Source organism: Geotrypetes seraphini, chromosome 6, assembly GCF_902459505.1.
Source record: "Geotrypetes seraphini chromosome 6, aGeoSer1.1, whole genome shotgun sequence".
Classification (NCBI taxonomy): Eukaryota; Metazoa; Chordata; class Amphibia; order Gymnophiona; family Dermophiidae; genus Geotrypetes; species Geotrypetes seraphini.
In genome coordinates, this window is record NC_047089.1 from 39,599,643 (window position 1) to 39,626,606 (window position 26,964).

General features: G+C 43.2%; 1 protein-coding gene across 2 annotated transcripts in view; it reads right to left on the bottom strand.

Annotated features, from left to right (window-relative positions):
- The window catches only part of ARHGAP20 (Rho GTPase activating protein 20), a 187,702-nt gene that overhangs the window by 12,979 nt on the left and 147,759 nt on the right, over positions 1 to 26,964 (bottom strand). For both annotated transcript variants that reach the window (XM_033949793.1, XM_033949794.1), the window contains 3 exons: positions 16,037 to 16,215; positions 4,407 to 4,568; positions 2,474 to 2,583 (listed from right to left, as the gene is read on the bottom strand). In XM_033949793.1, coding sequence (XP_033805684.1) covers positions 2,474 to 2,583; positions 4,407 to 4,568; positions 16,037 to 16,215 — 451 coding nt within the window. The remainder of the gene's footprint in view (positions 1 to 2,473; positions 2,584 to 4,406; positions 4,569 to 16,036; positions 16,216 to 26,964) is intronic.

Consider the following 26,964-nt stretch of genomic DNA (forward strand, 5'->3'; position numbering starts at 1 on the left):
GAACTTCTGGAGCACCTTGAAACCTCAAACTTCGGATTTAAAATCTGAAAATAATAAATCAGTTGCAGAGTAGAAGACAAGACATCTTCTCAACTCGTTTGCACAAGGAAAAACTGAGGAGATGGGGCACTGCCCATTGACAACTAAAAAGCTGAAGATGATTTCTTCTGCAAATCTCGCAGTTAGAGATGAATAACCCACTGGTCAAGACTCACATTCCTTTTGTACTGGAATGAGGGCACTTTTCAGACTGCCATCATAGCTGCAGTCTGCGTGTTCTTTTTAGCTATTAACTGTACACATTTTTAAAGTAAAAATACACAGATAAATAGAAAATACCTGCATACACTTGCAACCGTTTTTGTGTTGTACTTTTTAACTAAAAATCCAAATATATTTTCAAAACTATAAAAGTACGTGCATTGGTTCAGTCCCCAGCAAAACCCCAGAAATTCTCCCCTTCTCAAACATGATAAAATATGCATGTTGCTGGGGTAATTTTATAATAGCCAAAATAGGAACTGACTATACTGAAAACTAGTGCACAGAGAGTGGAAAGGATTTATAAAGAATATGCTCAGAAAAGTGAAACTCTGAAGAGAGAGTGACAACCCTCTCTTGGAGTAAGAGTTTACCATCCAGTCATTGCATAATTGATTCAAAAAATCACTCTCTGAGAACTAGTGAAAGTAATAAAAGCTAATTTTAAATCTTGAAATTTCTAAACACAGTCCAGGTTCAAAAAATTTTTGAGATATGAAATATAATAAATCTCATTGGATTTTTGAGACCCGAGACCCCTATAACAAGTTTATCTTTATAAGATAAGTGCATCATCAAAAATCCAATGAGATTTATTATATTTCATATCTCAAAAATGTTTTGAACCTGGACTGTGTTTAGAAATTTCAAGATTTAAAATTAGCTTTTATTACTTTCACTAGTTCTCAGAGAGTGATTTTTTGAATCAATTATGCAATGACTGGACGGTAAACTCTTACCCCAAGAGAGGGTTGTCACTCTCTCTTCAGAGTTTCACTTTTCTGAGCATATTCTTTATAAATCCTTTCCACTCTCTGTGCACTAGTTTTCAGTATAGTCAGTTCCTATTTTGGCTATTATACACACTTTGGCTGACTTTCTGCATAATCTTTCCCTGTGTATACTGTGAACATAGGGGTAATTTTATAAGCAGTTTTTTGCATATAAAACACTGTTGAACATGCTGAAATACTTGTAATACATACTTTTAAGCATGTGTACCCCAGAACTTATACAGTTATCCAGGGGTACACATGCTGTGCATCAGTAATGCACACTTTTAAGCATGAACTTTTAGGCAATATATTCACAAATATCCATGGGACTATTGGTTATGTGAATCCAAATATATGAATATGGGTCATTTGCACTGGCCTCAGAACATGTAAACTATCAGCATTACATTATTGTGTGCTGGCTATGTCCAGAGTGCAAGCAAAGGATTCTGGGATATTAAATAAATCTGATCCTGGGAATTACTGCAGATAGACTGAATGGCCCCTGCCCATTCAGTACAACAAAAGGCCTTTTACTTAGAGTGCCACTAAATGACTCCTAAAAGACCAGTGCTTGAGATTAACAAAGAACCTGCAAAGCCCTGGACTTTCAAAAGATGTGATAAGGACAGATGCTTAAGGAATTCAGACACAGAATGGCTTCAGCTACCAGGGCCATTGTTTCAAACAGATACCAAATTGTGACAGAAGAAGATACTGCAAGTTACTATTTTCAGAACAAACTCAAACCTATTTAGATGGACTTCAAACCCCTGTCACCTCTCTTTTTCTCTCTTCTTTCTTGCTACTTCTTCTCTGTATCTTCACACTTATACTCCCACCATTCAAACACACTCCCACCATTCATTCAGGAAGGGCACAGGCTCTTTCTACTCTGCTCTGTCATACACCTCACACACCTCACACAGACATACATCCTTCCCCAGCCAATATCAGAAGGACAGCCGCGTTTTCATATACACCCACACAAGCAGCTCTAAATCTAATTTACACTCTATATTTGTAAAAGTCTATTCCTATAAAATATACTTTTTATGTACCACTTGGCTTTTGTCTCATTATTTTATCTCCCACTGCCTCTGAGGCCTGAACCCAAGGCCCAAAATAGAATAGAAAATACTGCAACACAAACATTATATAAACGTGTGTGGCTGCTTCTTAGTGGGTAAATTTTTATAGGTGCATAAATTGCTTTTAAAGAACAGGGGCAACATATGCCTATGTGCCCTCCCAGCCTAGGTGTCCTGTTAAAAATTATTCTCCAAGCGTGCGGTTTAATCAACATACAGAATGGATAATTTTTAGACAGCTAATTTATACCAGTAAACACTTTATACCATCAAAATTATTCTGAAAACCGACTTTAAAATATTCCATACAATGGTAAGCATTCTGACAAACACAAATGGGTATACCTCTGTAGGCCCAGTATCTTCTCTTCCAGGTTCTCATTATCCATTACAGCCAGCCAGTTGTCAAACAGATTAGAAGAGAAAATGCTGCTTGGGATGTTGCGGAGAAAATCCTTTTATAGAGAAGGAGAACAAAAAGAGTTAAGTAGCAAAGGGAAATTAAGACTATTGTCAAACAGAATAGTGACCTCCTCAACCCTTCTCCATTAAAGTTGTTTACCAGCAAAAGATTTTCAGGACAGGTTGATCCAGTCCTGGTTTTACATGGACTTGTAGTCCTGCTCTCTTGAGAGAAATCCATTAGACAACCGAACTACTATCTATGTAGTGAAGTAAAACCATGGACTGGATCAACTGTGACAGAAAAATGGAGCTAGCTGACAGTTCTATTTTCTACCCATTATATCTTATTCTGTGCCTCTGAAAATAAAATCTTACTTGAAGAGTTCTTGAATTGCAGAAACTATCAAAATTACATCCATCTTCACTTAAATGTATTTGTAAATATTGAATTATTTCTGCAACTAAGTATTCTTACTTTTTTTTTTTTTTCAAAATCTCTGTACTGTTTGATAGGAATACAGCATCACAACATTTCCAGATATACCAATCACAACTCTGAACAGTATACGGAAACAGAGCAGAACAAGGCGGCGCATTTTACCATTATTTGAATATGTTCTCCATATCGCCATCCTCAAGCCCCAGTTGAAAAAAGGGTCTCTTCATTTTAAAAGAAAATTAAAATAATATCTCATCTCCCAATGTAGCTGTTTAATATTCAGATTATTTGATGGTTCAAGCCCAGAATATTTATTGAGCCTATTCTCATTTCCCTTACATCCCAACTCCTCTCATGCAGGGATCTCTTGCTTGACTTTTCCCCCTCTTTCTTTGGTGTGCAATACAAGAAAATGTTAGAGAAATCTATATCTTGCAGGTCATTTAGTGTCCTTACAGCCTTTTAAGCATAATAGACTTTTAAAAGATATTTTTAAAAATAAATGGGGTTGATATTGAAAGTGATTTAACTAGCCAGAAACAGTTCCTAGTTGTTTAAATCACTTGTTCAGGGCTAGCCGGTCTTATTCAGTGGCCCTTACCCAATTAGGGCCACTGAAAATATCCAGTTAGAATCCAACTCAAAACCAGCTATTATGGGGGAATACCGTGAGGCAGAGTCAGTACATGGCCGGTTAAGTGCCGATATTCAGCAATTAACCGGCCAAGGTCATCACATATGTGCAGTCCTTTCTTTATGTGGTGCCCCATAGCCAGTTAAGTGCTGAATATCGCAGTTAACTGGTTATCCAGCTCATAAACCCAGAGATCCAATGCTAGAGCCCGGACACTGCTCAGCACAGAATTTCCAGGAATAATGTTAGCAGCAGTCAGCAAAATGCTGAGTCCCACCAGCTGAATATCAACACCAATAAGTTTTGTTAAAAGAAAAATCCACTTTTTGGGGTAACTATACTCTTGCAAGGCAATTCTGCAACTGAAAGTGTATCATGCACTGATCTATAAGATAAGGGAGTGGGCATTTTTCCAATTTATGCATAGAACTAATAGAATACAATAAGCTATGCACGCTGCATGGTGCATTTAAGTGTCCCATTTACAGCTGCTACTGACCTGGCATGAATGGTCGCACCTCTTTACAGGTTTACACTACTACACTATAAAGCAATCAGGTCCCCCAGATGCTGTTACAGAATGGATCCTCCCTGTGTAGCATTGGGGCGGCTAATTTGAGGCGACCTGTTACAGAAATGCTCCCATAATGAAAACTGACATCTGAACAATCTCTAATCCTGCCAGACCTTAAATCTGTGAGAGCTCCTCAAGTACAGTCTTTCAGAGGAAAGCCTTTATATAACCACCAATTGATTCGTAAAAGAGGAAAGCTGCAGAATTATCCTAATTAACTGCATACCTTAAACACGGATGCAGTCACATGTACTGATTCGCATGCCAGGTGCACCTGCGCTCCAGAGTTCAGTCTCTCCTTTAGCTCTTTGCAGGCCTTTGCATTAGCAGAGCGTCTGAAGATCCCCTTGGTGAAAGGTCCCTCTTGGTAAAGGAGGGAAAGCATGTCCTGCAATAAAAAGCATATTCCCTAAAAATGAGAGGGATGTTTCATCAAATGTTCAATTCCAAGTTTGCTGTTAAAAAGCATTTCTATACAGTGAATGACAACTGCAAAAAGAATATGTTAACTTGTTATTATTCCAGCTAGATTAACCTAGCAAAACTATATGGCTGAACTGGATTATTGCACGAACTTAAATATAATTTTCACACCTGTAAACTAAGGTATCATGATCCTTCTAACAAGTAAATTTGTTATCTGTGCATAGGAAGAAAGAATCCAGGAAAATTCATCTAAGGCAGGTATGTCAAACTCATGACTAATGATGGGCCACTATGGCAGCCATGTATTCATCAATGGGTCAACAGCACAATCCCGCCAAGGCTACCTATACAACCTATACAACCAAACTGTGTAGACGTCCTTAATAAGTATGCATAGCCCAATGAGAGCAGCAAGCAACATGCCTCATGGAACCAACAATGTGGAGAAAGAACCCGCCCTAATACCCAAACCCCAATCCAATAAGGAAATGCAGCTTAGACACCCATCAGAGAGCTGTACTCTGATACTTTCCAACAGCCAGTGATCATCTATCCCCCCCTCCCCCAGACACGGAAAAAAAAAATCTTTCCCCTTCGACTACCCCCCTTGCCCCCCCCCCCCCCATTTTTGTTCAGACCATTCAACACCACAACCACACATACCACAGCCGTACACCTCCCAACAAACAAACCCTGGTGAGTACCAGAAAGCCATGAAGGAAGAAAAGAAAATCCCCCAAATTAGAAGGAATTCAGAACCAAGCTCCGAGCCTTAGGAGACAAAAACTGTATATAAGCATCCCAGATCTGCAGAAAAACGCATTCCGCTTGAAAGTGATACGGGCATACTACATGTTTAAACATTTGCAAAGCATTTTGAAACTATGCAAGGGGTCCCATTTTTTTCCAGACACTGTATATAACAGGGCACCTAAAGTTAGGCACCAATGGTAGACATAAGTTATAGAATACAAGCCAGTGGCTAGAAAGGGTGAGCGGCACACCCTGCTGGAACGTAAACACCACCAGCACTAGCCGGACCTGTACGCATGCGCATCCACATAAACAACACCAGCACTGGCCGAACTTGTACTCACGCGCTGACCCCGCCTCCCAGGGCTCCAAATGCGCAAAGTACAGGAGTTCTAACCAGGCACGCAGCTGCACAGAAATAGCCCCGCCTCAAGCGGAGGAAGGCGCGCTCACCAGTATCTTCCTCAGATCCAGTCACCTCGCAACAAGGATGCACTCCCAGCGGGAAGAAGGTATTTGACTGCTCGTTTTGCAAGTCAATGCTCATTTTGCGAGTCACAAATTTAGCAAATGTTTTGCTCGTCTTGCAAAACACTCGCAAACCACGTTACTCGCAAACCGAGGTTTGACTGTAGTACCAAACGTCTGTTATTTGTCACAGATCTGGTATGTAAATATAGGCAGGATTTTAATGTAAATTCAAGGGACTTTACTTTCTTAGGTGTCCTGGATCCCAGCTTCACTAACTCGCATTTGCACTCACAGTGACTGCTCCTGGCAGGCTCAGTTCAATAGTTCACTTGTACTTTTAAAGCTTCCTACTTTGTCTTCCAAATACTTCAGTCACAGGTTGAGTAAATGCTTTACAAGTAAACCTTCTACTTCAAACAATCGTCCAACACTGCAATCATAGGCTAGGACTCTCCAGGGGGACCCTTTCCTCTTGACCAGGCTCTCCTGAAGCACCTAATCCCTTGTTTCTGGGCCACCCTGTTCTATTATAGGGCTTTTAATTTCCTACCTGCCTGAACCCCGTTCTACTGACTTAACAGGCTAGCTCTCCTGACCCTAGGGTAGCTCAGTCTCAGGGAGGGAGTATCTTCACACGAACCTGGGCTTATATTACCCAGGCCCTCGTAGATGGATAGAAAATGGGTAGGGAAAATGGATGTTTAAAAATGGGTTTTTGTGACTAACAAAGCATGCATAGTAATGCAAGGCTTTTGTACACATGATTGTTAATAGCAACAGGTTTATCAAATATCCTTTGATGTACAACACATTTTATATCTATCAAGATATTCAGCCAGCGGTGGACAGCACTTTTGCTGTCCACTGCCAGCGTTAAACTCAGATATTCATTGCCAGCAATCAGCATTGAAATTTGGGGGGGTTTTAGACTGCCAATATTCAGCACTAACTGGTTAACTTTTTACCAGTTAAAGGTAGGACAAACTATTTAAACGCTCCTACTCAACTGCTAAACTTATCTGGTTAAGTGCTGAATATTGGCACCTAACTGGGTAAGTTGAGCGATATAGCTAATTTTGCACTAGGTGCTAACCACTAATAATCAGCGGAGATAACCCACTGAATATTAGTGGTCAGGTGCCGATATGTTATTTAACCAGTCAGCGGCTGTAAAATAGCATATCTGGCCAGTTAAATAGCTTTGAATATCAGCTAGTATAAGTTTTTTGTCCTCTAACAAACTCAAGTCCTACTGAAGCTTATAGAGTTTCAATGTCCCTTCTGGCTATATTGACTCTGTACTATTTTATTATAATCAACTTTCATGTCTAAAATTTTCCATCTCCCATCCAGTTGTGCAATAAATCCTCAGTCCTTTCGTCAATCCCATCCAGGATGACATGACTAGTGAAGGAGTAGGACCGACATGATTGATCAAGCATGAACAGGACTGACCAGAAGGTGAGAAGGCTAATGGTTAAGGTACATTCAGTAACACAGAATTAAATTCTTCATATATATGTTGTATTGTCTTGATTTTTTTCTGTTTTAAGTTCTAATAATATTATGTTTATGGCAATTGCTGAAAATCACTGTAAAAACGTAGAACCAGGACTTGAACTGGGATGGAGCACACTCTCATTGCTTCTGCTCCACTGTATAATAAGTTGGAGGGATACTGGGTACATAGGTTAGGCATCTATCAGAAAAAAAGAGGTTAGATCGACAGAAGGATTCCAAGATGGCCGCGGTACAAAAGTGCTGAGAGGATCGCACCTGAACCGCACCACTTTTCCTATTAATTATTGCAGCTCGTGTAGCCTACCTTTAGTGATGCCGAAGAGGAGAGGCAGGAGCGCCGTTAGCGCCTCACGCCGCCCCGATGTCCCGACCTTTGGCACCATCGAGCAGTGTCTGCGGAGGATGCAGGGAGCTTCAGCTGCAACGCCGGGAACCAGCCCGCTGAGGGCGCCTGGTCACGAAGAAACCAGAGTCGCTTCTTCTGGGCCAGACACCACGATCAGCCCCGACATGAGAGCTCCACCCTCGCAGCCCCATGTTACCAGCTCTCCAGGGGAGGAGGAAACCCCGGAGATGGGGGAGGAACTCTCCCTAGAGGCGAGTTTACCGTCGGAGAGTTTGGAGACAGAGCCCCTGGTTCAGGGTGCCTCTGTGGGAGAAACCGGGGGAGTGCCAGCTACCGGGGGTGAAGATATCCAACCGGAACAAAGCCAAGGGACAGTATCTACAGACGGTGATCATTTCTATACTCGGCAAAAGGTCTTTAATTCCCGATAAACCAAAACAAGTGACTCTTGAGTCCCTATGGGATTTAATTACAAATTTTACAAAGATTATAAGCCCCAATTTCCAATATGTTGAAGCAAAACTGATTTAACATACTAAAGAGCTCCAGGTGCTAAAAGAGGATCTGACAGTTTCAAAATCCTCAATCCAAAAGCTTGACCAAGACTTATTATTAACTAAACAAGTTCAACAATCCCTTGTTAAGGATCAAGTGAATCTTAGGAAGAAGTTAAGAGATACTTGAGAACAATGCAAGAAATAATAATTTAAGATTAATTAATCTTCCAAGATTAACGATGGTGACTCCTAGGGAGATGCTTAGGAGATACCTAGTGGAAATCTTACAAATTCCTGAGGAAACATTACCACCTTTTTCCCAAGTCTACTATTTGCCTAATAAAGGAAGGAAACAGCAACAGATTAAAATGACCGATCAAGCTCCATTAAATGTATCGGAAATTTTGGAAACATCAGACAGAGACATTGCAATACCATCTACAATGATAATAACAGTAGCTTTTTCAATTGATAAAATGTGGTTATTGAGGCTTTTCTTCAAAAACAAACAGAAATAATTTCTTGGATGTAAAATTCAAATGTTTCCTGATCTTTCAAGGGAAACTCAAAAGCGTCGTAGAGAATTTCTTCTCCTGAGACCAGGAGTCACTTTACTGGGGGCAACATTTTATTTGAGACATCCTTGCAAGTGTATAATTTGCCACCATTCAGTTAAATATGTTTTCTTTGAACCTCAACAATTAAGTGCTTTTCTGGCAATGTCCCGCCTGGATGAAGGAAAATCAAGCGCTCAATAATTATAGAAGAAGCTCCTTCCCCAGCGTTATCTGTATCAGATCTTGCTAAATTGTTTAATAATTTTCTTTCTTTTTCGTCTATATGTAATCTTGGAATCCTAGATTGAGGACTTGAGGGAATTAGTCAAAGTTTCCTTAAATCCTTTTCTTTTTTGTAAATTGTATTAAGATATGATTTACACTTTGTGGAATTGTATTCAGACTAATTCACTTTCTGTACAAGGGTTTTTCTCTTGGTATGTTGTAATGAAAACTTATAAATAAAGAAAAAAAAGAGGTTAGACTATCTCTGTATGGGTCACTGAGGAGACACAGAACATTCTGATCTATTCTGGATCCTGTACTTATGAAAGAATATAAATAGGCTAGAGGCAGTCCAAAGAAAAGCAACCAATATTATGCAGGGTCTGCATCAAAATATATTAGATAAAATTTTGCAACTTAAATCTACATATGAAATCTTAGAGAAGAGATGTGATAGAGCCATTTAAATAACTGAAAGTAAACTTCCAGCAGAAAGGATGTGTACAATCAGGAAAAATGTCTGGAAATCTTTTTGAACGATAATATATTTCAAGCAATAAGTGAAAAGACTGCAGAAGCATGATATCATAGCACTACAAGCCATAGTGTTAGCCTAGTTTTAATTTACAGGAATCAGCCATTCTGTTCCTAACCCTGGTGGTATACTATATACATAACAGTATAATGTGGGGTAAGCTACACTGGGTGGTGACTACAATTCTAACAGCAATAGTATGGCTATGGCGAGCTACCCAAAAGGCAATAGAGTCAATCGTGTTGCCTTTGCGATCTTGTTCTTCCTGCCTCCCCGAGCCAGGCCAGGCGCGAACAAGCACCGGACCCACAAGCCTTCACCTCCGACATCAATTCTGACATCGGAGAGGAAGTTCGCTGCCTGGCTGGCCTGGAACTTCCTCTCTGACGTCAGAATTCATGTCGGGGGGGGGGGAGCAAGGAGAAAGAATCGGGGAAGTGGAGAAATCGGCGTGATGGCTTGGGGGGGGCAGGGGGGAAGAGAAAGACAGGCAGGCAGAGGGAGAGAGAAAGAAAGACAGAAATAAAGAGGGGGCAGGGGAGTGAGAAAGAAAGAGAGACAGAAAGAAAAGGGGAGGGGGCAGAAAGAAAGAAATATTGGATTTACAGATGAAGAAGTGCAACCAGAGACTCATGAAATCAACAGACAAAAAGGTAGGAAAAATGATTTTATCTTCAATTTAGTGATCGAAATGTGTCCATTTTGACAATTTATATCTGCTGTCTATATTTTGCACTATGGCCCCCTTTTACTAAACCACAATAGTTTTTTAGGGTGCCTATAAGCGTCAGGAGCTGCAAGGGGCATTCAGCACAGCTCCCTGCGCTAGAAACTGCTTCGCGGTTTAGTAAAAGGGGAGAGGGGTATATTTGTCTATTTTTGTATACTTGTTACTGAGGTGACATTGCATATTTTAAAGTCATTTGCCTTGACCTCTGAAAAATACCCTGAATAAAAATGATAATTAACATTTTCTCTGTGTACAGTGTGCTTTGTGTTTTTTAAAATTTTATTGTTGGTAGATCATTTGACTTGGTCATTTTAAAAGTAGCTCGCAAGCCAAAAAAGTGTGGGCATCCCTGCAATAGAGTATCCTGCACATAGTGAACAAGGTTAGAAACCAAAATTCAATGAACCTAGGGAAACTGGATGTGTTGGGCAATGGCTTTGCTAGTTTTAGTGGTTCTGTGGTTTACTGCAAAATTTGGTAGCAAGTCATGGTAAAAGACCTGGACAGTGGATTTAGCCTTGATCTTGTAAGACTTGGTAGAAGATAACAAGGTCTAAGGTGGCCTAATAGTGGAAGCAAAGTAGGCCAGTACTTGAACAAAATTTGGGTATGCTTGGAGCAGCTGTGGAGGGTGCTAATGGGAGGTGGGTTGAGAGGGCAAGATGAAGAGGAAAAAGCTGATGCTTATTGCATATGGAAATGCATATGCTCATTCACCCCAAATGGAAAAATCTCAGTTGGGATTGGCTAATTTGGACTTTGCTGACATTTACAATATCACTATGTTACTTCACTTTTAGTGAAGACCAAGAGCAGCTACAGCCATGCAAAGAAAACCTGTTCTCCCAACCCATGACAGTAAAAATACGGCAACAAACAGAACTGTGAGGACAGTGTGCAAGAGAAGAAAAGACAAAAGGTAGGGGGAGAGAGGGAAGGAAAAATTATGGGCTCTTTTTACTAAGGTGCGCTAGCGTTTTTAACGCACGCAGCAGATTAGCACATGCTAACCTTGCGCTAAGCGGCTAGAACTAACACCAGCTCAATGCTGGCATTAGCGTCTTGCGTGTGCGGCATTGTAGCGCGCGCTATTCCGTGCATTAAAGCCCTAACGCAGCTTAGTAAAAGGAGCCCTATGTCTTAGTTCATCATTTTTTCCCCTTAATCACAGCAGAGGATCTAGACATGTGGGTTATGTCCGTTTACAAGCAGGCAGAGATAGAGAACACTGAAATGCATTCTATGATATAAAAATACCATCATGAATAACTGTCAATAGACTTCTTAGCGACCACGGCAGGCAGCTAAGAAGCGTATTGACAGTTATTCATGATGGTACTTTTGAACTGGACTTACCATCTCATCTTGCATTGAAAGCAGCAATCAATATTACATTTTGGGTTCCTTGAGAAAGATAGTCGAAACGTGGTCTGCGTCGGGACCCCCAAGGATTCTCCAGCTAAGTTGAATTAATTATAGTTTCACGAGAATAGGAATTGCACTTTTTTTCAATGCCTTTACTATTACTTTTTTCACTATGTCACATATACAATGATTGGGTGGTGGATCTTGCTATATGGACTCTGTGTCTTTGGCAGGGCTACACATCTCTGAGCACATGTTACAATCTAATTAGTTACTTAAAAGAATCTTTGAAATATTGAGATCATTTTTCTATATTAAGGAGTAGAGACTGCCTGATCGCCCTGTTGCAAAAACACTGGCTCCCCTGTTTTGTTTTTTTTAAGAGGAACTCATGCAGAAGTACAAGCAATGTAGCTGCTTCTTTTATTTATTTTTTGTTTTGTTTTGGGGTGAGGAAAGAGCAAGGAGCCAGTAGCAGAGAAGGGACCAGGTAGAGACCTGGCATTACTGGTACCCATTCAACCTAAACCCCCAAGCTCAACTGAATTAAAAGAACTAAATCACAAGCAAGGTTGAAGATGAAGTCAGGAGCCTGGGAGAGGCCATCCAACCACCTGCAGGAGATAGAGAATACTGAATAGCCAAGAAGCATGCCATCCTATATCACAACATCTGCACCTGCTGGTAGGTGAAAATAACTCAAATGCCTGGATTTATCTGCTGCTGATGACAGGGAAAAGACCAATTAAAAAGATGATTCAGGAAGGAAAAAGTAGAAGATGGATCAAAATAAGGACAGGTTTCCAAGTGAATACAGAAAACAGGAGGGAAAATTTAGCCCAACTGTGCTTCCATAAACTGGGTCCCCCATACTTTGAAGCACTATTTGGAGACAGAATTTCTAGCTCCAGGGTGAAAACAAGAGACAGGTATTAAGTCTGTAGCATCATCTGTTCAAACAAGCTTAGGTGTGGCATTGGGCATGTTCCATGGAGAACAACACATGGAGGGGCAACACATGGACAATCGAAAGGGACGTCTAAGTCCGTTTTCGTCTAAGTCACAAGTCGTCCAAAGTAAAAAACAGCCTAGGACACATTTTCGAAAAATACGTCCAAAATTTTTCATCCAAGTTTCTAAATCGTCCATCTTTATATCACATTTTCGTCCAACTTTTCGTCCAAATCAAAAACGCCTAGAACAAGCCCTGTTGGACGTGGGAGGGGTATGCAAAGTGATGGACTGAACACCCAGACATGGCACCTAAATAGTGGGGTACCTTACAGGGCACTGCTGTGAACTTCACAAAAAGGGTGCCATGTCTTCTCCTCACTACAGCTCCCTTATAGGTCATGGTGAGCTCCCCAAACCACCTCCAGAAACCCCTAGACCCACTTATCTACCATCCCAATAGCCCTTATGGCTGCAGGAGCCACTTATATGCCAGTAAAAAAGGGGTTTGGGGGTGTATAGGGGAGTGCACATGTTTCAGTATCAATGCAGTGATTACAGGAGCATGGGTCCTCCTCTCCATGAGTCCCTAATCCACCCTCAAGATGGCTTAAGCTGCCTCTGTGCTGGATGACTAGGTTTTCCTATGCCAGGCTGCCAGGTGATGATGGTCTGGCAGCTGAATTTTAAAGGTGTGATTAATATTTTTATGGGGATGGGGGGGTCGGTGATCACTGGGGTAGTGTGTGGGGGTCTGTCTTATGTGTTTGCAGTGCTTATCTGGTGACTTTAGGTGGTTTTTTTGCGACTTAGACCATGTTTACATGGTCTAAATCACAGTTCTTCAACCGCCGGTCCGCGGACCGGTGCCGGTCCGCAGAAAATTCCTGCCGGTCCGCGCAGGGCCGGCGAGATGGACGCTGTTAAATTTCCTGCCCTGGTGGTGTTCGGGGAAATCTTCTGTTCCGCCCAGTCTCGGGCGATCAAGACAGGCTGCTGACGTCGGGCATTCCCTCTGAGTCTCGCCTATGCGGAAACAGGAAGTTGAAAAAAATAGGCGGGACTCAGAGAGGGAAGGTCCCGACGTCGGAAGCCTGTCTTGATCGCTGCCCCTGCCGAGTCGCCGAAGAGGGCCGCGGGGAAGCGGCAAGTAGAAGGGAGATGCGCGGTGGTCAGCGTGCGCGGTGGGGGCAGCGTGTAGATTGGGGCCAACAGCAGCGTCTGTGCTGAGAGTCTGCCCACGTGCAGGATGCGGCGGATAGGGGCCTCCGACTCGTCTTGGGCGGCAGGGCCTGCGGTGCAAAGTTTTTGCCGGCTTGGGGGGGGGGGGGTCGCGAATGTGCAGGGAGCCTTCAACAGTGGCTGTCTCCTCTCCTAGCAGCTCTATACTTACCAGGGCAGTGATTCACTTTGGCAACTTTACCTTCCTCAGAGGCAGCAACGACTTAAGGCTGCCTAAGGAAATCACTGCTGCAGGCAAGTACTGAGAGCTGCTGGATGGAGAGGAAGCCACTGTTGGAAGCTGGGAAGCTGCTGGATAAAGGGAGAGCTGCCACTGCACCTGGAGGTAGAAAGAGAGATGCTGCTGGGAGGGGAAGAGGGAAAGGGATGGTTAGAGAGTTACTGTTGGATAGGGGGGAGGAGGGAAGGGAGAAGGAAAAAAGGAAGGAAACAGCTGGCAGGGAGATTAGAGGAGGGAAAGGGGAGAGACAGGAATGAGAAAGTAGAGAGAGATTGATGCTGGAAAGGGGATCAGCAGAGAAATGAGAGGGATAAATATGCTAGATCTGGTGTAGGAGAGATAAAAATGAAGAAAGCAGTGAAGCTGGAATGAATGATGTAAAAAGGAGAGAGGAGGCACAGGCTGGATGGAAAGGAGAGAGGGGCATAGAAAGAAGTCAGATACATATGGAAGGAGGAGAGGCCAGACGGTGGATGGAACGGGCAGACGCTGGAAGGAAGAGTGGAAAGAAGATGAAAGCAGAGACCACAAAAGGTAGAAAAAAATCATTTTATTTCTATTTTGTCATTACAATATATCAGATTTGAAATATATATCCTGCTACTGCTAGAGACATAACTGGGGACTGCAAAGCCTAACACTATTTCTATCATGTGTGACTGCAGTATTCTGTTAGCATGATATTTCTGTGTAGCATTCTGTAATAATTTGGCTTGTTCAGTTTTCTTGATAGTAGAGGGGATATATGTGAAGGGGAGGGGAGACAGGGGTTTTGTTGGTCCTTGCTCTGAATATTTATATTTATAAAATGACAATTGTACAGAATATTGTTTCTTTTTATACTTTAATAAAATACATTCAATATAAAATCATAACTGAGGCTTGTGCAGATGGGATCAGATGGTTTGTGGGGACCGAGCTTGCGGAGACGGGCGAAAATGTGTTTTTTTATTTCGGTCTTAGTAGTTTGCCGGTCCACAAAATAATTCTTTTATTTCTGCCGGTCCACGGGTGTAAAAAGGTTGAAGAACACTGGTCTAAATCACAATGTCCAAGTTCCGTCGATCCTGGGCTGTATAACTTTCGGTTATACATGCTGTAAGTCTAAGCCAGCCCACGTCCCGCCCAACTCCCGCCCTCGACACTCCTCCCGAAACGCCCCGTTTAGCTTTGGTCGTTCAGCAGTACTATGAAGGCCTAGGTCGTTTAGAAATATGTCCAAAATCCATTTTTATCATCAGCACTTGGAGGTATTTGGGAAATGTTCGTCCAAGTGTCGACTTAGGCCGGTTTTTGGATGTTTTTCTCTTTTGATTATGAGCCCCATGGTGTTCTTGGATACAGGAGGCTGGAGGATCACCTGACAGCTTGGGGGGAGGACCCAGAGAGGGCAATATGGGAAAAGACCAAATATATTAATCTATACTACTACACTGCAATATTTAATGAAGCTATTTCAGGACTTTTGCCAGAGCTGCTTTATGATGTTGTAAGGTACACAGGGTGAAAGGGAAGTGAGAATGAACTCCTGCAGTTTTGTATGTCTGCTCTTAATCTGTGTCAAAACTTTCTGATTAGAATCCTCTCCTTCATGATAAGGTTTCTAGCTCATATGTATGTACAAAGTTAGACATGGGAAAAGCCACTGCTTGGCCTGGATCGGTAGCATAGAATGTTGCTACAATTTGGTTTTTTGCCAGGTACTTGTGACCTGGATTGGCCACTGTGAAGACAGGATACTGGACTAGAATGGACCATTGGTTTGACCCAGTAAGCCTAATCTCATGTTCTTAAATATCCAGGTGGGATCTATTAGTTTGCAGCTATTAAGTAACCGTCTTGCTGTATATACTAGAGGCTAAATATCCTGGCTGTGGCTCTAATGTCTCTCTTTTTTCATATGGGTGGCAGTGGAAAGCAGCCACCAACTGCCCAGCACCCAGGCTTGCTCCTGTCTTGCTTTGTAGTGCAAGAAAAATCATAGAAGTGACAGTGCAGCCGCAGTTTTTCAACTTACCAGGACAGGCTTGGGCAAGTTCTCGTTCTCACAGACGGCTGCCAGAGAAAGACCAAAGAGCTTCCCAGGAGTTGGAGATGTCGGAGACAGAGGTACATTGTCCAGCTGAGTGCCTGAACCCCGCCAAAAGGCCCAGTTTATGATCGATCTTTTCCTTTTAAATGGCTTTTGGCTCAGCTCTGAGGAAAAAGTGAGATGTTTAATAAGGGAAATATATTTTTGCTGCGTTTCCATTATTTGTTTTCTGGTGGTTGCTATGGCTATAGGAGGACAGTGCTGCACAAACACCAATAGCTCTTCTACATCTGGCTCACTCTCTTGCATTAAACGCATGCACCTATGTGTGAGGAATGTGTCTTAGCTGCCAAATACACACACACAACACTTAAAGAGCTGCTCTTGGTTTCTGAATCTGATTTCAGATGAATGCTCATTTGTGAAAATGGCACCTTGGTTTACTAAGTATGTAGAAAATTGATGGATTATTGTCTAGCTGGGCATTCACACATTGATTCTTCCTTTTTTTAATCCTCTGACACATGATGGGAGATGAGAGAGCAAAGTTTGCTGGAAAGACAACATACAGTGGAGCTGATAGCTTTTCATCATGATGGCATCTCCTGAGGGGCTCCCTATGGACTTGATATCACTAGGTCAGGTAAAGGGGATGGGACCTGATATACTGCTTTTTCTGTTTGGTTATAATCAAAGCGGTTTACATATTTCAGACAGGTACTTATTTTGTTCTTGGGGCAATGAAGTGTTAAGTGATTTGCCCGGAGTCACAAGGAGCTGCAGTGGGAATTGAACTCACAACCACGGGGTGCTGAGGCAGCTGCTGTAACTACTAGGCCACTAGATGGATAAGCACAAATGAAAAGCCATGAACTCAAAGCTCTTAACTTCAAGTGAGCTTTGGTACCTTCTTTTATCAAACTAAACCAACAGCTTCAAAGTGGCCACTGCAGGACACTTCCATCAAGCTTCTGTGGCTGGTCTTGCCACAATCACTTGGACAGCATTCAAGTATGCATAAGAACATAAGAAGTGTCTCCGCTGGATCAGACCAAAGGTCCATCTTGCCCAGCAGTCCACTCACACGGCGGCCCAACAGGTCCAAGACCTGTGCAGTAATCCTCTATCTATACTCCTCTATCCCTTTTTCCAACAGAAACTTGTCCAATCCCTTCTTGAACCCCAATACCGTACTCTGTCCTATCACGTCCTCTGGAAGCGCATTCCAGGTGTCCACCACAAGTTGGGTGAAGAAAAACTTCCTAACATTTGTTTTGTTTCAACTTTTCCGAATGCCCTCTCGTTCTTGTAATTTTCGAAAGTTTGAAGAATCTGTCCCTCTCGACTTTCTCTATGCAATGATGAAGACTACAAATGCTGTTCATTTTCTAAGGTTCTTAAAAACAAAGAACTGAGTTTATATTACTCTGCTCCACCTCAAACATGACTAAGTCCTAAATAAGTTGTATTTAACTTCTACTCCCTGACTCCTTAACTGAAAAACAAATAACAGAGAGGCCCGTTTACCCCCAGCATTATCCTATATCTACAAGCCCATTCTATTACATTTGTGCTTTATACTTATTTATTTGGATTTTGCTCACATATTTTTTTGGCAGCAGCTCAAGGTGAGTTACATTGAGATACACTAGGTATTTTCCTGTTCTTGGACAGCTCACAATCATCGAATTTTTTGTACCTGAAGGAATAGAGGGTTAGGTGACTTGCCCAAGATCACAAATAACAGCACTAGGATTTGAGCTGGGCACTGCTGGATGTGAAGCTCAGTGCTCTAAGCACTAAGCAACTCCTCCACACCACTTGTGATCTCAGATTTTGCACACAACAAGAGCACACCAACCCTAGTAGAATTATGAGCTCCTCAAGTCTATCAATCCTATAAATTTTACTGAAATAAAATCTAAGCAGGTGAAAACAACAGGCAGATTTCTAATTCACCACAAACAGGAAATTATGACAGTATCATTGCCGTCATCATCATCATCACCACCACCACTATGGTATTTCCACCACTTCCATAGTTACTAAAACTTGATTTTCTACCCTTTATTGGACATCAAGGCAGATTACTAAATTGTTTGTGTAAAAGAAGTACAATGAAAATATACTGTATAACTGCAAATAAAATAAATAATAAACAGTTCCTTACATCCTCTCAACTTCACAATCACACCATACATTAAACTAACCAAATCTTAAGCAAATCACTCTAGGGCAAAGATGCTGAACTTGGGTCTTTGAGTGCTACATACAGGTTTGAGATGAAGGTACAGAAAGTATGGAAACAGAGAAATGGCAAGAAACATTGGTGGAATTATCCTGGTTCCTGAATTACAAACATGCAGACACAGCTCAGTCCTGAAAACCCAACCTCACCGTGACCCTTGATCAACTTATGTGCTACCCAGTTAACAGGTTTGGAAGCAATGCAAACATGTCTAGAACTGATAATGTCTCTCTAGCCCATAGAATCTCAGGCATTTTCTTTGCTCTGGAAATATGGGAATGTGCAGGTAGGCTCCAATCAAGTTTAAGGAAGCTAGAAATTCCCTCGAAGGCACTGCTGCAATGAATGACTGGACGGTTTCCATGCAAAAGCATGGAATTCAGGGCCTTGTTGACAAGTGTGAGATCCAGAATGGATCTCCAGTCCTCTGAACCTTTCCAGGGCACTATGAAATATATGAAGTATCTGCCTGAGCTTGATTCTTCTGGTGGCACTGGCTCTATGGCCTGAATTTCTAGAAGTCTCTGGACTGTAGCCAAGACTCTGCATAACCATTCTAGTTGCCCCACTGGGGAGTCCACAAACCAGTCTGTTAAGAGATGGGTGAACTCAAGCTTGTACCCTTCCCGAATGATCTCCATCACCCAGTGGTCTGATGAGATCTGTGCCCAGACCTCTGCATACACCAAGAGCCTTCCTCCTATCCTCAGGGGAAAGACTTTGGCCTTAGCATCATTGCGTTTTCTTTGAGGCTGCTGTGGGATGAGAACTGGAGACTTGGCTTCGCCTAGGTCCTGTGAATCTCTGTCTCGATCCCTGATAGGAGAATCCTTTTCTGCAACGGGAGGACAGCTTTCGATGCCATTAAGAGTACTTTAACAACTCTTACTGCCACAGAAAGCTTTTGTGCATCAAGGCCTTAGATATTTATGCAAGATATAATCCAGTTGATGCATGTAACAGCATGAGTGAGGGTGGGCCTGGGCCAGATACCTATACCCTCTGTATCATTTCCTCTACCATAATCTCCCCAACCCTGTAATGTCCTGTCTAAATTAGAGCAGTGACTGTCTATTATATGTTAAAATGTACAGCGCTCTAGAAATAATAAATAGTAGTAATAGTAGCAGCCCTGATTAATCACAGCCAGACAGTGGGTCAAAAATAAACAAAACAATTTATTAATATACCCATGGCCTGCTCTTGCTGAATTATGACATGCACAAGTCTATCTCTCAAAAACACAGCATAAAGAGTTTGTCTCTGACCTGGAGTCCCAGAGTTAAAGTTCTGTCTTTCAGTATTCAAAACAACTGAGTATAACCTAGCCCTAGGTTCCAAAGTTATAACTTCCAGCAGGTTTCCAAGATAAATTTAGGGCTCCTTTTACAAAGGTACGCTAGCGTTTTTAGCGCACGAGATAGTGCGCGCTAGCTGAAAAATTACCGCCTGCTTAAAAGGAGGCGGTAGCGGCTAGCGCGCGCAGCATTTTAGCATGCGCTAAGCACGCCCTAAAACCGCTAGCGCACCTTTGCAAAAGGAGCCCTTAGCCTACCTGAAACCTGAACTTCTGCAGCTTACATTTTTGTGGTGGAGGCACAGAGTGAAGGACGTCTCTTCTCTCCCCCCATCCCACAATACCAGGGCCCCTCTGTTTTGTCCTGCCAGAGGGCTTTTAACTTTCTGCTCTCTCTGAGCACCACCCTCTTGACTCACAGCAAGCTACCCAAGCTATTCCCTGCTTTAAGGTAACTTAGCTCTAGCTTCAGTGAGGGAATGTCCTTGAGAAAATCCTGCCTTATATCACCCACTCCCTTACAATGCATGTGTCAAATTTGAATAGGACTTGTAAAATGAGGGCCTCTGTTTTAATCTCAGAAGGGTCATCATAGTAAATTTAAGGAAATATGGGACCCATTAACAAAATATTGCAAGTTATGATATGGTAATACTAATTCCCTTTGGTTTATGAAAGATTGGTATACATATCCAGGAGGGAAGGGTGGGAGGTGGGATTTAATAATTGTATAGTATTTCATTGAATCAAAGTGCAGTTGGATATATTACTTGTTTGTTTAGCTGTTTGCACTATGTATTTCATTTTAAAATGAATAAAGAATTTATTTTAAAAAAAAAATTATAGTCTTCCTTCTTATCTTACATTTTATGTTATTTTGTATATTTTATCTGGTAAGCCACATAAGTGATTTTTCAACAGGAAATAGATTAAGATGAAACTGAACTTGAAACTTGTTTCAAAGATGCTTTAATCGTGTATGTCAGACAATTAGAATGGCCCTAACTGCCCAAGTGTCGATATGATCAGGGTGAGTTCACCATTAGTATTCAGATGTTTCGTGGACTTGAGTGGCTTAAATGGAATAATAAATACATGCACTTTGTTCAGTGTACCATTTCTTCTGCTGCACTCTGGCCTCCTAGAATCATTCTCCTTCACTTTTGGTTCATAAACTTCTAATTCCTTCTCAGATCTCCAGTCCTACCACATAACATCTAGTGACTGCTGAGTCCAGGTCAAGGTTGTTGGCTTTTACGCAACCGTCCCCCCCTTATCTCCTTAAGTACCAGGGAATTGGTGACGGGAAACTGCAAATTGCTCTAGGTCACCATTTATCAGCTTTAGAGACAGCCTGGTTTATGAGGCTAAATCAGATTAACTGTGCTGCAGGATTTTGCATAACATTAATCTAGTGAGCTATTATCACAGTCATACAGAGATCTTGCTGTAACTTTCTCAAGTCTCTTTTTTTTTTTTGCCAAATCATTTCTGCGCTCAGCAAAAACTGCCCACTCCCTACTAATGACCTGCCTGTGTTTTATGCTGAAATGTAGAGCAATTTTCCAAATATTCTTGCACTGAACAAAGATCTGTCAAATAATAGCACAGTGCTCACCTTTAATGAGGGAAAGAAAAACGGCTAAAGTATTTTTATTTCTTTAAAAAATGTATGTGCCACCCACCCAGTTCTATACAGATAACAAATTATATACATAATCATATAAAATTGCTATACAAGATATATAACAAATGTAATGACACAAACCAGCATGTTAGCCAAAAGCAGAGAGGCTACTTGTCAGATCACATCCTATTATTCTCCCCCCCCAAAAAAAAAAAAAAATGTGAGCGATTGCTGCTGGGAGGTTGCGGGGTTCTTTCTAGCATGATGGACAGGGGTAGAGAAAGCAAAGTTACTTACCTGTAACGGGAGTTCTCTGTGGACAGCAGGATAAGTCAGCCACACTTTTGGTGACGTCATCTACGTTCCCAATTTGTAATTGCTCTCCCAGCGCTCAGGTGAGGCTTTTGGGAGCCTCATCTGAGCATGTGTAGGTAGCCCTATATATACCTGTGCTGGCCTTCACTAATCCAGTGATTCCCCTAGCATGAGTCTTATTGCAGTGTCAACCATAGGGGAGGAGGGAGGGTCAGTGTGGCTGACTTATCCTGCTGTCCACGGAGAACTCCCGTTACAGGTAAGTAACTTCGCTTTCTCCATGGACAAGCAGTATAAGTCAGCCCCACTTTTGGTGACTCTCCAGCTACAGGGTGCAGAGGGTGTAAGAGGACGGGGTCCCCGTTGGGGATGGTCCCTTCTGCGTCCCCGCTACCTCGCTGCGGTAGGGTGAGGCTGAATAAATGTCAGGTGAGGGACAGAGACAAAACCCCAGTTACCGAGACCAGTCAGAGGTTATGCGTTGTAAACAATAGGAACTTTATTTTGGTCCTTAGAACTGGACCAACACTCCCTTTCTTTTTTTTTTTTTAATCTACCAACATGGTAGAGTATGTATCTCAATAACAGATAGAGATTATAACAAATATATATCACCAACGTGGTGTTTGAGTAACACTTTTTTTTTTTTTTTGATTGTGCAAAAAACAAACTGTGCAAACTGTGCAAATTGTGCCAACATGGCCGAATATAAGTTGTCTTACAATCTCTTCTATCTGATTCAGACTAATAGTCCTGTTCAGCTAGTCTAGGTATTGGTGTCTTTTGCTGTGTCTGTTTTGGTCACCATTTGTACTATGTTGAGACCAAAGTCACTGGAGGTCTGCAGCGGGCAATCAATGTAATAGTGTCTGGTGAAGGTGTGTGGGGTAGACCATGTGGCTGCTCTGCAAATGTCCTGAAGTGGCATGTTGCTGAGGTTTGCCAATGTTGCGGCCATGGCTCTTAGTTGGTGTGCTATGGTCTTTCCCTCAAGGGACACTCCCTCCTGCTCGTAGCAGGAGGCAATGCAGTTTGAGATCCAGTTGGATATAGTGCATTTCCCTACTGGTGTTCCTGGCTTGTTGGGGGTCAAAGGAGACAAATAGTTGTACTGCCTTTCGACAGGGTTGCGTTCGTGGAATGTATAGGCGAAGTTCACGGGTGCAGTCCAAGGTGTATAGGAGTTGTTCCGTGCTGTTGGTATGTGGTCCCGGGCAGAAGGAGAGGAGCACTATCGATTGGTTTACATGGAAAGGTGAGACTACCTTTGGTAGGAGCTTTGGGTGAGTTCTCAGCACTGCATGTATGGTGGGTATGTCACCAGGGTCTGTAGCTCGCTGGTGCGCCTTGCTGATGTGATGGCAATGAGAAAGATTACTTTCCAGGTGAGGAATTTGATTGGCACATCCTCCAATGGCTCGAAAGGGTGCGCTGTTCACCTGTGGAGGATGATGCCCAGGTCCCACGCTGGCAGTGGGCGGCGTACTGGGGGGGTGCAGGTTTATAAGCCCTTTCATGAACCTGGACCCTAGTGGGTGTGTGGCTAGGGTCCTGTCCTCAATGCGGTTGTGGAACGCTGATATAGCGCTCAAGTGGACCCTTATGGAGGATGTTTTGAGGCATGCTGTGGATAAATCAAGTAAGTATTGGAGTACTGCTGGGACCTGGCAGGTGAGTGGATCTTCTCCTTTCGAGACACACCATATGTGGAATCTTTTCCACTTGAGCCTGTATAATTTCCTAGTTGCCGGGCATCTGGCTGCTAGCAGTACCTCAGTCACCCCGGTTGACATGTGGAAAGGGTCCAGGATTAGCCTTTCAACATCCATGCTGTCAGTGCTAGTGTTTTCATTCTGGGATGCAGAGTTTGTCCCTGGTCCTGGGTGATGAGGTCCGGTCGCAGCGGTAGACTGATTGGCGGCCGTGCCGACATCTGGTATAGGAAGGGGAACCACACTTGTCTCGGCCAGTAGGGCGCAATGAAGATCACTGTGGCTGCTTCCTGCCTGATCTTCTGTAGCGCTCTATGGATGAGTGGTATGGGGGAAAAGCATAGAGCAGGCGTTCCCCCCAATGCATGGAGAAAGTGTCCCTGGTTTGACTGTATTGTGCTAGTCTTTTGGAGCAGAATGAGGGCACTTCTTGTTGTCCTCTGCGGCGAAGAAGTCCCTTGTTGGGAGGCCCCATTTGTGGAAGAGATCCTGGGCTACCTCCGGATGGAGGGACCATTCGTGGGGGTCCAGCTTTCTGCTGAGGCTGTCCGCCAGAGCGTTGTTTAGGCACGGGAGGTAGGTGGCATGGATGAGAGTATTGATAGATAGAGCAAATGTCCAGATTTTCTGGGCTTCCCTGCAGAGGGTGAGTGAGCCCGTGCCTCCCTGCTTGTTGATATAGAACATTGCCACCTGTTTGTCTGGATCAGTAAGGTCTTGTTGGAGATCCAGGGAGCAAAGGCTTGTAGAGCATTCCCAATTGCCCTGAGTTCTAGCAGGTTGATGTGTTGTTTGGCCTCAGAAGATGACCAGGGGCCCTTGGTTCTCAGATGGAGGAGGTGGGCTCCCCACCCCTGTTTTGAGGCATCTGTGGTGTCAGTTGGTGTTGTGGCTGCTGGAAAAGCTTGCCCATGTACAAATAAATTGTTGTGTCCACCACTTGAGGTTGTTGCAGATTTTCTGGTTCATTGTGACTCTGTGAGACAGAGGCTGTGTGTGTTGGTTCCAATTCTTTCTGAGGAACCACTGAAGGGGTCGCATGTTGAGTTTGGCGAGTGGGACAACGTGCATGGAGGCTGCTTGATGGCCCAGGAGGCGTAGTATTGTTCTTGCTGTGACTGTGTGTGTCTCTGATATTTGCTGAACCAGTTTTTGTATTGCTTGTCCCCTTGAATGGGGCAGAAAAGCTGCATTCAGGGGCGTGCAGATCCTTGCCCCAATAAATTCTATTGATTGTGTTGATTGTAGCACGGATTTTTTTGGTGTTTACGAGAAACCCCAGGGATTGCAGGAGTGACATCGTTGTATTGACTGCTGATGGACCTACCAGCAGCCAGTCGTCCAGGTAAAGGAACACGCATATGGCGCTCTTGCGGAGGTGTGCCGCTGCCACCGCGACACATTTTGTGATGACTCTCGGTGCAGAGGAGAGTCCAAAGGGAAGGACCCTGTATTGGAATTGCTGGGTTAGGGTCCTGAACCACAGAAACTTTCTTTGGGAGGGGTGCATAGGGGTGTGTGAATACGCATCTTGGAGGTCCAGTGAAGCCAGCCAGTCATGAATTAGTAGTAGGATTGTTCCTAAGGAGTGCATACGAAATTTTTCCTTAGTTACATACTTGTTTAGGCCTTGTAGGTCTAGGATGGGTCTGAACCCTCCTGTCTTTTTGGGGATGAGAAAATGGTGGGAGTAGACCCCTTGGTTGTGCTGTGACTTGGGTACTGGTTCTATTGCTCTTGCTTGGAGGAGAGCTTTGATTTCACTGCGGATGAGTTCTGGCTGTGGTTCTTTGGAGTTTCTTTTTGTGGGTTGGCTGGCGGGTGTGTATGGAATCTGATGCAGTATCCCTTTTTTATGATTTGTAGCACCCATTTTTCTGTTGTTATCTTCTCCCAGGCTTTGTTGAATGCGGAGAGGTGGCCTGGCTTTTGCATTTGGAGCCGATTTCTTCTAGCCTTCGGAGACATTTTTAGGCACTGAGGGCAGGCTGCCATGAGGTGTGCTTCTCCTAGGCAATGGACACACACCTCGTGGGGGTTCGTGGAGCTCATTTTTTGTTTGCCGTCCAGGCACTTCATGAAACCCGGTTTTGCTGTAGGCTTTTCATTTTTTTCTGCCATTCTTCTTCTTTTCTTTCTGGGTTTTTTGTTCTTGGTTTTTTTGTTGTTTTTTTTGAATGGAGAGCTGTGATCCGTCCGTTTGGGAAGGGCGGATGAACTAAACTGGATTAATGAGGGCCAGCACAGGTATATATAGGACTACCTGCACATGCTCAGATGAGGCTTCCAAAAGCCTCACCTGAGCTCTGAGAGAGCAATTCCGAATTGGGAACGTAGATGACGTCACCAAAAGTGGGGCTGACTTATACTGCTTGTCCATGGAGAAAGCAGATGAGGAGTTTTGTCAAGGGAGGAGAATGGCTGGGGGGGGACGAGGGAGGAAGTAGATAACATAGTGAGGGGGATATATTGTGGCATTAGGGAAAACATATCAAACTGGAGGGGGTGCCTGGAAGCAGGGACAGAACAAGCTGGTGGAAATGCCTGGAAAATGAACTGGTGGGGATGTTCTTGTGGAAGGAGAGATCACTTGGGTGTACAGATCTGAAGGTCTTGCTTAACGTGACCATTTATTTTTTTCCTCAAAACAGGACAGGACACCCCCCTCCCCCCGAACCCTCCCTCGGAACCTGTTAAATATAGAGCAAAATATAGACAGCAGATATAAATTCTCAAAACTGATGCATTTTGATCACTAAATTGAAAATAAAATCATTTTTCTTACCTTTGTTTTCTGGTGATTTCATGAGTCTCTGGTTGCACTTCCTTCTGACTGTGCAATCTTTCTTTATGTCTTTCTTTTTTTCTCTCTCCCTGCCCCCTTTATTTCTTTCTGTCTTTCTTTCTCTGTCCCTGCCCCCCCTTTGTCTTTCTTTCTCCCGGCCCCCCCTTTCTGTCTTTCTTTCTCTCTCCTGCCCCCCCCAAGTTGCCGCCGCCACCTATTTCTCCAAGCCACCGCCGCAGTAACAGATCATCTTCGTACAGCGATTGCACTGATGTCGGAGAGGAAGTTCTGGGCCAGCCTATGGGCTTCTTAGTATATAGCATGCACTAATTCCATTAGTGAGCACTAGGTTTTAGTAAAAGGACCCCAAAGCATACAGAATTCAGCAAAATTTTCAAAATTTTGGCATAGAAACCTCAAGAACTTCCTGTGATCTGGGAAAATGGGGATATGCAGATAGGCCTCTGGCAAAATCCAGAGAGACAAGATATTCCCCCGGCGTCATAGAGACAATGACCGACCTTACTTTTTCCATGTGTAAACGCAGTATAGCTGCACTGACAGATTTCAGATCCAGAATCGGCCTCCAGTCTTCTGAGCCTTGTTTGGGTATAATAAAGTATATGGAGTATCTGCCTGAGTCTGATTCTTCATCCGGGATGGTTTCTATGGCCTCTTTACTGTCTCTCGGACTCAAATGGTCTCCTATGGCTTTCCTGCTGGAGAATCCAGAAGGTCTGGAAGGTGACGAAAAAATTTGAGCTTGTACCCCTCCTGAATAATTTCCAATAGCCAACAGTCTTATGTGATCTTTGCTCATGCTACCCAGTAAGCCAACAACCCCCTCCTATCCTTGGAGGTACCACTCCTGATCTGACTTTAGAACAGTTTCTTGGGGACCACTGTGGAGCAAGATATGGAGGACTGGG